Source organism: Styela clava, chromosome 4 (assembly GCF_964204865.1).
Source record: "Styela clava chromosome 4, kaStyClav1.hap1.2, whole genome shotgun sequence".
In the NCBI taxonomy this organism is placed as follows: domain Eukaryota; kingdom Metazoa; phylum Chordata; class Ascidiacea; order Stolidobranchia; family Styelidae; genus Styela; species Styela clava.
Genome location: NC_135253.1, coordinates 16,721,204 through 16,732,698, shown reverse-complemented (window position 1 = coordinate 16,732,698; position 11,495 = coordinate 16,721,204). Strand labels below are relative to the sequence as shown.

Here is an 11,495-nt window from a genome sequence, read left to right as displayed (position 1 = left end):
AGGCAGTAGAACCTTCATCTAGAAATGCATATGTTTCTATTTCTCTCCTGTTGGCGCAGATCTTGACCGGGACAATATTCAAAAAACATCCTGCTGAGCTTTTTGAAGTCGCATATGTTTCAACTTTTGACTCATTTATACCAGCAGCATTTTCTGTCTGGGTACATGTCTCTTGTTCTCTTCTGTGCAATAAAGTATTATGTTTCAACCTACACCCGTCAACAGTACAAGCAGGTGGTTTACGACAATTTCTCGACATATGACCATATACAAAACAATTATCGCACAATCTTGCCTTTCTAACAATCTTCAAGCGGTCACCGTGTGACTTCTGCAGGAATTTGTAACAGTCAACAAGTTTGTGTGACGTCTTCAAACAGTCAGGACAGACATCTCTTCCCTTTTCAATATGTTTTCCACTGGTAACACTGCTGTCAACAGCTGAATTCACAGCAGTTGAATGAGCGTGAATCTTTCGCCTATTCGATGATTGAAATCGTAAACGATATTGCTGTTCTTGCTCCCTTCGAGCTCTCAAGGCTTTTCCATAAGGCGTATTTGCAGCCGCAGCCTTTTTCTTCATAAATCGAACAAGATCTTTAAATCTCACTTCTCTATCTTGTCCATCTAATTCTGCCACTGATTCTTCCCAGTTGTTCTGCAACTTGAGAGGAAGTCGTAATACGATGGACAAAATAGTATCAAAACTATCCAAATCCCCAAAATATTTCAAATGAGTCAAAGTGACTAAACATTCTTCTAATGTTTGAGAAAGACGTAACAAACCTTCGTTATCTCCAGGTTTCAACCATGGTCCTTTAGTCAACTTTTCTGAATATTTTCTAGCCACAAGCATTGGTCGACCGTATGTCTTTCTGAGCAAATCGCATGCCTCTTTATAACCTTCATCGGGTGGCAACATTGTACAGTGCATAATCAGTTCCCTCGCATCACCTTCGCAGTATTGTACCAAATATGACAACTTTGTACTTGTATCATGTACTCTTCTATCAATATTTAAGTTGAAGTTAGTGGTAAACCGGACATATTCAGTCTCTATTCCACTAAAATGCAATAATTCAGGTCGAGGTCTATCAATTCCGTCTTGCAACATAGATGCCATATTGCCCAATAAACTTTCCACATTCGGTGACGATTGATCATGCGTGCTTCTTTGTTGCGGGATATGTGCTTCTGTGTACGGAGGTCGGTTCAATGATTCATACTGATCAGGTCTATTCATGGCATCTCGCATATTAACAGTAGAAACTGGTCTTCTAACATTTAGTACAGGATTTTCTATTCTGACTCGAGATTGTGATAACAAATCTGATGCTGGCAATTTAGGTCTCACATCAGGAGGCTTCGATACCGGCACTCCTATTTCATTCACTGATACTTCTTGGTTTTGATTAGGTGAATGTGAACGAGACATATTTTCATATAATGACATACCTTCACCTCCCTGCGAAGCATTTTCCCATACATCGGCAGCTATACAGGCCGATTCATATGCATGCTTCAATTCCAAACGCTTTGTTCCACTTTGAGCATCTTCTTCAATTTGTCTAGCTCTTATTTCAGCATCGCGTTTCACCTTTTCAGCTTTTTCTATAGCCTCACGTTCCAGCTTTTTAGCATTTTCTGTAGCTTCACGTTCCAGCCTTTCAGCTTCAATTTGGGCATCTAATTTCATTTTCTCTGCTGCCATTTTCGCATCAATTTCTCGCTTTTTTGCGGCATCCTTTTCTACTTGCTGCCAAATACTAGCATGAGCAAGTTCTCTAATGGCAATGGCTTCTGTACGTTTAGTACTCGAACTTGAACTGGCACATGAACGACGGGAACTTTTCCCAGAAATTATAGAACGTGCTTTAGGGCTATGTGTCGATGATATGACCATCAGCGTCACTCTTTTTGAACCAATCACGTAAGTGCACATTAAATTCTTGAAACTCGCGCAGTTCGCACTGGAAAAATTCGCTGACATTTCTCCGATCTTCTTCAGAACGTAAAGTACTCACATGAATTTCATGAGCATTTGAATACTCGGTGAACCGTTTGTCAATGTCAGCACTTTTCAATTTCAACAAATCTCGATTTTTGTAGTCTGACATAAGTCTCTCAGCATCTTGATATAATTCCTTTATACGAGCACGTAACTCTTCTAAATTTGATTTCGAAACAGATTGCGCATCCATAATGTACAATAACAGTGCTCATCAAACATGAAACACAAAAGTTTAAATGTTCAACACTAGGATGATTTCTTCAATTTTGACGATTTACCGAACTCCTGCCGGCATTCGACGATACTTTAGTTATGCAAATCAGATGACTTTATTTGCATAAATTTGATAACTTTATTTGCGGAAATTCGATAACTTTAATGTAACAGCCGTTCTTTGTGACCTGGACGACACCGACTGCACACTAGATATTTATTAACAGTTCAATAACGCGGTCTTTCAAGCCCCAAGTTTGTATCCTCAATCCAGAAAATCACACAACTCGAAGTATACAGTTGACACGGTTATCTTAATACAAACGTAAAAACAACAAATCAATACAAAATACTTGCAATAAATAAATAACCATACACAATTCGGCCTTTAGAAAGCCTACTCAAATTTATGAACACAATTATCAAACATAGTTAATTATTAAGTCGAACCATATTACTATTGAATAACTTGCAGCCTTCAAATCAGAAAGAGTTACAAATTATAACATACCGAATTTGTCTGCTATTCCAGGCTTAAATTATCATAAGTTGAACATGAAATCATTCGTCAATGAAATCCGAACAAATCAATTAAATAAACTATAACTGTAAAATCAATCACAAAAGGCCATTTAATGTTCATAAAATATCCTTAACTAGGCCTATGTGGGCAGCCATAATCTACATTATTTAATCGTCCTATAGTCAAAACAGAAAGCCAAAGTCGCTGAACAAGTTTAATTAACTTATTTACAAATTACAACGAAACGAGCGCCATTCTCTGCAAAAGTAAAGCGCTATCTAAAGCAAATTACCGAAACTATCCATGTCTAAGCGAGACATGTCTGGGCAAGCAATTGCCACGAAGACTCTCTCAATTGTTTCGTAACAAAGTGTGTAGAAGCACACTGTCAATCAAGGGAAATTACGGCGTCAACAATAACAAATAAATTACTACACAAGTTAAACAGACGCAATGTTTAAGTCAATACAAAAATCAAGTGAATGCGATTCTCGATGTAACACTCTGTGAGTGGACACACCTTGTATTGAATTGTTGGCTTCTACAATCCCATAATACTTACATCTATGTATTAAAAGATACTGGAACTTGGCATTTTATTTCAGTGTTTCAATTACAGACCAACTACAGGGTCTGTGTCGGTTTGGGTGGAAATTCCATGTACAAGCATAAGCACATTTGGCACCAACTTCAAATTATAAAAAGAATTGCCCCCCCCTGTAAACAATAGCTTAACGTATTTGTTTTTAGTGTTCACTTTATTTATTGTGTTCAGTGTTCACCTTATTTATTGTTCAATAATAATCCAATAATAACAGTGGTACTTCGGGTGTCGCTGCTCGATAACCACTTTTGGTTCCCCGCCACTTCCCTTCCCCAGTAAAATTGTGTACTATTTTCTTGTAATTTGTGCCTGTGCTATTTATTTATTTTTTACTGGTTGGAAAAAAATAAACTTGATTGATTGATTGATACAGGTACCAGATTACGCTGGAACTAAGACGCCACAGAAGAATCATCAATAGTTGTCAGGACTTCAGGCGGATTTGCTTCCTCTGCTTTTGAATCGTCATCCACAGATTTCTGCTTACCGCTTGTCCGTTTAAAATAAACTATAAGTTCGCAGTGTGGAGTTTGAGGAAACAAGTCTACTGGTTGAGCACAGTATGGTAGGAATGGTAACCCAGGCATTCGATTTGACGCAGGCCTACATAAGCTGGTAAAACACAGAATATGATTTATAATATATCAGGGATGTGAAGTCAGAACCAGAATTGTATTTTCATACAACTCAGAATCGAGAGTCATAGCAGATATTTTGAAATCTTCAAAGCCAATATTTCAGACTAATAATTCTAAAATTAAAGTCAAAATTTACGACAAGAATTGATGGTTGGATTCGAATGGTTCAGAATTTGGAATCAGAGTCTGGTATAAATTTGCTGCGGGCCAGAGCCTTGGTTAATATATAGAAGATGATGAATCAAGACAAAAGGTGAAGGACTACTATAAAGAGGTATCTTGGGGCCTACAATTTTCTGCACATATAAATGCCATGGTATGCATATATTATGACTTGCGTATAATGGTTTTCACAGCGTGACAAACAAATTAGCTCTATTTAATTTATGTGAGATTTCATAAAATGAGACCTCAAAATACCGAAATTCTTTAGAAATTCCTAATAAATACTTACTCAATAAAATTATTGCTGGCAGAGTTGGCATTGCAAGAAACATAAATTATTTTCTGTATGATTGGGCATTTTCTGAGACACTGAATCACCTAAAAACAACACACCCCCAGAGTTAGGATGTTTTATTAAATACCTGTTTCAGAATGATGTCAGCAGATAGAGACCAGAGATAATTCTTATGCTATGTATTGTAAACATATACTTGAACTCTAATTTAAAAATGAGTGTGGACCATTAAAAATAATGAAGACATCCAGTGAGTCTGCCCATAATCGGATAGTTCATATACTAGAATTCACTTTGCTGCGAATTTCAAATATGAAAGTTCTAAATGCAACTGTATTACAACAAAATTATGATGTAAACAAAATTCACTCAGTCAAACTTGGCATCGCTTAAAAACTATAATTCCCCTGTAGAAGCAAACAAAAATTTTGACACTCTGAATTTTTGATAGAGATTATTTTCAAAAAGCATTATTTTTTCAAATCTGATTTATTAACTTTTACATCTCATTAGAATGAATCAGAATATTCACATGTTGAAAGGAAAGCACATGTATTAAAAAAATATATGCAAAAAAAACTATTAACTACCGGTAAGTATTCGCTGAATATAGACATGTTTAATTAACCAAGCCAATACAAATATACTAGATCAAATGAATTCTCTCAGCTTAGGAAGTGTAATAAAAACATACCTTAGTATGTAATCCTGGGCGAGGGGGATCAACTATTGCAACAATTTCATTTTCATGATTGATTGAATACTTTTTAACTAATTGTGGAAGAAGATCTTCTGCTTTTCCACAATGAAATTCCACATTTTTAACATCTATGTAGAAACAAACATTCACTTGTTATAAAAATTAGTAGAACATTTTAAATAGGACAAACAAAAATTGAATACAATACAGTTTTATCAGAATAGTATTCAGTTTTTACTTCTTCCAATTATTAGGTTTTGGAGGGCTGACCTTCAAGCGATACAGCGAAAAAACTCACGGAGTTAGTAGTCTTCAATTTTATTTTAATCTGGGATGAAAAAGGAGACCTTGCCCCTTATATCTAACTTGTTATAGGGAGCGGAAAATGTTATTTAAAAACAACTTTTTTATTTATACAATACCGTTAATTTCAGCATTTTTCTTTGCATCATCAACAGCAGGTTGACATAACTCAATCCCAACAACGTGTTTAACTTTCGATGCAAGCGATAATCCGATAGTTCCAGTTCCACAACACACATCGAACAATATAACATTATTCTTCATATCTAAGAATACAACTCTATTACTTAAATTGATGATACAATTGGAAATTATCAATAATGAAATAGCATTGTTTTATTGTCAGTAATAAACTGACAATTTTTTTGCTTACGAAAGGGCTACCAGAAAGAATTAATTTCGAGGTAGAGTTTCTACTGTATTCATTTATATATATTCATATCATGGGAAAAACGAGCCAATCTTTATTGCAAAAAATATGGTGGCAGGTAATTGAATCAGATCGATGAATTTATGCATATGCCATCGCTGGTTTCATAAAGTATAAACTATGTTAATTACCGAATAATAAGCCACTTCAATTGGAAAATAGTTATTCTTAAAAAGACAGTACCATAAACACGAACCTGAATCCTTAATATCTTCCTCAATGCCTTGCTCACTCTGATCTTTCTCTTCCAATGTCTCTTTGTAGTCTTGAACATAACCAGGCTGAAGCATTTTACCAATGTTTGTATACAAAACTTCGGCTGCAGGAGTATTGCACTGGAAAAATAATTTTTAATATTGGCCATTTCAATGCAATAAACTGCCCTAAATAAGTGCTCATTCAGTCTTACATCTTGCCTTTATGTATTAAATTGGATGAAATATAACTACATATCCAAACTCAAATTTTCAGAATATAATTGTGTTGGTTGTGATTGGTATGTGTACCAGGTTATGGTTCAGGATGTGTGACATCTTGGTGCGCCAAAAGTCATTACTACAGTAAGTCAAAATTATCACATTTTTTGTTCAATTCAAGAATTCATAGTCTCGTTATGTCATAGTCTCAGAACTATGTAGAAACAGAAGTTTATATTATTGATACTATTTGTGATTTATGAGAATATTAAAATTTATTGAAGAAGGCTAATGAATATGAATGACTACTTCAGTATTGTCAAGAAGTTGCCATTAGATTTTATTATGTATTTAGTCTTCATGTTAAATGAATGAAAAATCTGAATTCCTTTACAATTTAAAACGCGATTTAATATATAATAATTGACTTGAGTAAAAAATAGAAATTGGCAGTATCACACCATTAGATTTGATGCAAAAAGGTCTGTCACAAGTTAAATACCTTAAAATCACAGTAATATTTAAATAATTTTATTCAAAATTTCAGTTCAAGTCATGTTACAAACCATCGTGCATGCCAAATATATACCCATTGGCAGATAACTTTATGTAAATCAAATATTATCTTATTCCAGTAAAGCAGACCTGAAAAAATGCATCTGGAGAAATACGAAACTTCAAGCCAAGTAGATCTTCCGTAATAAAACCACTACCAAACAAAACTTGAGGTGCTTTTATTTCTTCTCCCGATCCTCTATGTGTGGGTATAGACTGATATAGAAGTGTCGAAACCAGTTGATTTTCAGGTTCAGATTTGAAATGCTCTTTTAATGCATTTCTTTCTTTTATCTCTTCTTCTTCAATTAAATCCTTGGATAATGAAGATAAAGTCTTGTTTAAAGACAGAGAATAATATGAAAGAGACATTGTGTTCATACTGACATAATTTAATATTGGCATAAAGTTCCTAAAACGCCGCTCCAGAAGTGTGTGTACCAATATGGAGGTAACTAATTTTGTTTGCCTACTTTACATCAAGTTGTATACAGGGACTGAAACCTATGGGCCAAGTGAATATACCCCCTATATTCACTTGGCTAACACAGACAGTCCACTAACTTGTAATAGAACTAAAATAAGGAAAATCAGAATAAAATTATGGCCTAACCCTAACCCGGTACACACACTACGAGAGTACCCCTAAAATTGTTTGTAATTATCATTGAATCTCTGTCAATATTAGCCTACACATACCGAGGACCAAAACAAGATGGACAACAATGGTGAATACATTATTATTTTCCCCTTTTTTCAGTTTTCAGAAATTAAATGAAGGTCACTTTGGCCATACCAGGAGATTTTGATTGCTCAAAATTGATAATATTTTCAATTTAAACATTTCAAAATAATACTTAAATTCAAGGATTTAAAATATCGAACATAATTAATAATTTCTAATTGAGTCGAATATTGAATTGTTTTGCGCATTTGCCCACATTCATCTTTTCAACTAATTATACCATTTATGAATATTGATAAAAAAAATGAATGAAACTACTACTTTTTTGAGCTCATAGTGGTCGACTACAACTCCTCCATCAGTAATATATGTGATTCTATTTGATGGAACAAAGAACAAAAATTATCCCACCAACAAATAAGTTTCAATAATAGCAAATAATTCGAAAATTTCACCAACCTTCTGGCTTGTAATAACAATTGCCATAGCTTCACCAGATAAAGTTGTTTTTACAGTCAGTTGCCTCCAATGGCCTTCATATGTCTGAGGGTTATAACAATCTTTATCAGAAGATCTAATAAATTCTTGGAACTTTTTAGCAATTTGCTTCATTTTGTCGGGTAAAATCATAATGCCATCAGTTTCTTCTACAGCACAAGTTTGGTCTCTGATACAGAAAATGGAAAATCGTTTTTTAGACAAAGTGTAAATGGCTTCGTGCAAAACTATATTATATTATTTATGTTAAAAACAAAAATGAAGAGTTATGAAAAAAATTTGATATTAACTATGATTAATGTACTATAAATTGAAAAAGAACAACAAGGAAGCCCAAATTAAGAAATAAAATACATTTTGAAGAACATAACAATCTAATTACAGCAATTTCCCATTGAGAATGGGTACTAAGCAGGGCTGGGGAGCTGAACTGAAGCTGTGACATTTTGATGGAGTTGAAGCCAAGCTTACCATATGTGATAGAGCTGGAGCCAGAGCTACCAGAAACTTTAGTGGCTCCAGCCCTAGCCATCTAATTTTTTCACATTCATAGTTTTCTAATATTTCATTCATTCTTATATGAATATTAATTCATAAGTTTGTTGAATTTGTATATCTGAAATTTAAAAGATTAATTTTAAAATTTGAGCTGATGTTTCATGGCAGTGGTCATACCAAAAAACATCAATGGTTGTAGATCCGGAGTCCAGCTCCGAGGCAAAAAATAAAGCACTAGAGCTAGAGACGAAGCCATTATGATTTAGGATTTCTAACCAGCTCTCCGGCCCTGGTGTTAAGCGTCCTATAACTGTTTTCAATATTTTCTCCTTCAATTATTGTATAGTTTCCTTTACCAGCTCAAATATAATATAAGATACTTTAATCCTGAGCTCTTCAAACTAGGTGTCCAGACCCCCAGTCTTCGGATCGCGAAAGGACTTAAAGGGTGTCGCGGTAGAATCATTTTCGACACCAACTCATGTTAAAACAAATCATTGATCAAATTTAAAGATTTCGAACCCGTACTGTGACTCACCATCCCGAAATAAAGCCAAGATTCGATCTTTCGTGCTAGAATGTGCAAGACCATCAGTCTCATCGAAGGTATTGTCAATTTTATTACTATTATTATTAAATATTTTCTGTATTATTAAATTTTTTTTTATTTTAGGTTCAAGAGTTGCAAGAAAAATGTGGCCGTGCCAAGTAGGTCGTGATGATGAAACAGTTTGAAAAACACTATTTACCTTAAATCAATGTTTTTTAAATTTTTTGGCACAGGCAAATTTTTTCGCGACCCTCAGGAACTAAAATAAAGAAAAATTCAATAATCCAGTGAATAAAAATAATGAAATATACAGTGAAAAAAAGTATATATAATTGCTGATACCTTTAATTTTCGCACAAAGGATTGAACATCGGCTCTATTTTGGTGATGGTGGATCTCAGTATAGGTTTCAAATCTTTCAAATTTGATCAAAATTTTGTCTTAACATGGTGTCAAAAAAGATTACACCGCTACCCCCATTGAGCCCTTCGCGACCCACCAGGGGTTTGGGAACCCCAGTTTGGAGAGCCCTGGACTCCAACCTATATTTTCCCAGACGATATCCAAGAGTTTTTTGACCGGCTGTGTTCACTCCAGCAGTAAATTCACTCTTGTTTCTGTATTTAGATACAACAGGAGAAGGCAACACTGAATGTAGTTGACAACACATTCCATTATATTCAGCCTTATTTTTCATAATCCATACAAATACCTATTCAGGGTAAAAAAAATATTAAAATACTTTAAAAACTCGCAGATTTCAATAGAGGTACCTGATTGGGAGATTCAGATTCGATGTTACCATAAATTTATATTCATTATAAATGATTCTAAATTTGTTTTTTACAAATCTAAATATTACAAGTCCTATTTGATAAATTATTTCTCTCTTTCATGTATAATGATTTAGCGAAACATGGATGGTAATCAATTATATGACCAATCTTAATTTTCCCAGCACCTCATTATCCAGATTATGCTTTCCCAATCTGCTTCTTAAAATACAAAGAAAATCTTTTATAGCAGAATATTTTCTTGTTAGTTGTTCTTCATATGGAACATCGTGCCATTTTGTAGTATTTGTCACAATCAATTCTGTGAAGCAAATAAATTTTGACTAAATACCAGGTGAAAAATTAAGTTTATAAATAATTCCAAGTGACAAAAAAGGCACACTGACTTTAAGATTTGAAAGGTATCGTTATTGAGAATGGATATAGAATCACAAGGATCATGTATGTTTAAACTATCCAAATGAAAATCATTAAGCATTACAAAAACTCCCTATACTGGTATATTTAGAAATGTAGCAATGAGATTAAGTCTGTTATTTTCATCAGATAGGGCTGGGCAAAATATTTTTCTCTTCCTTTTTGATCCTAACGTATTGTTGCAATTCCTTATTTGCAAAAAGGGCACAGAAACGTCAAACCAGATAAAGTATTTAAAATAAATTTTTCAGATTTTTTCAACCCGGTGGCATGTTATTAGCCATTTCATGCTTCCTTTTTATCAGCCGGATAACACATATTAATCAGTGAGATATAACTTTTTACCAGATGGTGTCAATGTTGACAAACTATCATCTTCCACAGATCGATTTTTTTTTGGATTACGAGATTCTACATCATCATCATTAGCGCCACGTTTTACTGCCATGGCATCAGACTTTGGTTTTGCACTTTTCACATCAAAAATGCAACGTTTGTATTCATATCTGAAAACAGAGGTAATGACTTTATATAAAACACATGTATAACACTGGAGAGCATAAATAGACAATGCACAAAGCATCATAAGATATAGGAAGATTCCTCCCAACAATACCAAATTCACGGTCTTACTACTTACTGAATACAGCGCGAAACACCGCAAAGAGCGCAAAACAGCGCGAAACAGCGCAAAACAGAGGGAAACAGCGCAAAACAGTGTGGAAACAGCGCAAAACAGCGCAAAACAGAGGTTAACAGTGTGAAGCAGAAAAAAATTTTGCAATGAGTTCGGGGCACCTTGTTTTGAGTTGGAGTACCACGGCAGCAAATTAAAAACACAAACCAACGTATGTAGCCAGTAATGCTGTAATGGCAGGTCTGCCCCTGCTGGTGACACATTTAGGGTACCATAATTTAGAACATTTTCCATATGGATATGGTTGGCTTTAGGGTTAGGGTCAGGTAAAAAGGGACCTCCAGAAGTATGTGCACCAAGATGGCGCACAACCTGAAAATAGTGTGTGTGTGTGTGTGTGTGTGTAGCGGATTCAGGTTGTGCGACATATTGCTGCACATACTTCTGGAGCACCAAAAAGGTAGATAAAATTTCGCATGATGACCTATAATCCGGTACATAACCTTGTAAATATGCCGGAAATAGCGCCATAAAACCATGGCGAGAGGCGCCGTGGTTCTTTC

General features: G+C 34.7%; 2 protein-coding genes across 2 annotated transcripts in view; one reads left to right on the top strand and one right to left on the bottom strand.

The window, feature by feature from the left end:
• LOC120326543 (uncharacterized) overlaps positions 1 to 11,495 on the top strand; it is a 116,456-nt gene that overhangs the window by 17,376 nt on the left and 87,585 nt on the right. The gene's annotated exons all lie outside the window — the stretch shown is intronic.
• The window catches only part of LOC120327180 (tRNA (uracil-5-)-methyltransferase homolog A-like), an 82,745-nt gene continuing 74,892 nt past the window's right edge, over positions 3,643 to 11,495 (bottom strand). The window contains exons 4-13 of the mRNA XM_039393614.2: positions 10,641 to 10,801; positions 10,046 to 10,179; positions 9,627 to 9,796; positions 7,998 to 8,205; positions 6,944 to 7,168; positions 6,079 to 6,217; positions 5,572 to 5,718; positions 5,144 to 5,277; positions 4,444 to 4,532; positions 3,643 to 3,963 (exon numbers count right to left, since the gene is read on the bottom strand). Coding sequence (XP_039249548.2) covers positions 3,744 to 3,963; positions 4,444 to 4,532; positions 5,144 to 5,277; positions 5,572 to 5,718; positions 6,079 to 6,217; positions 6,944 to 7,168; positions 7,998 to 8,205; positions 9,627 to 9,796; positions 10,046 to 10,179; positions 10,641 to 10,801 — 1,627 coding nt within the window. The 3' untranslated portion in view covers positions 3,643 to 3,743. The remainder of the gene's footprint in view (positions 3,964 to 4,443; positions 4,533 to 5,143; positions 5,278 to 5,571; positions 5,719 to 6,078; positions 6,218 to 6,943; positions 7,169 to 7,997; positions 8,206 to 9,626; positions 9,797 to 10,045; positions 10,180 to 10,640; positions 10,802 to 11,495) is intronic.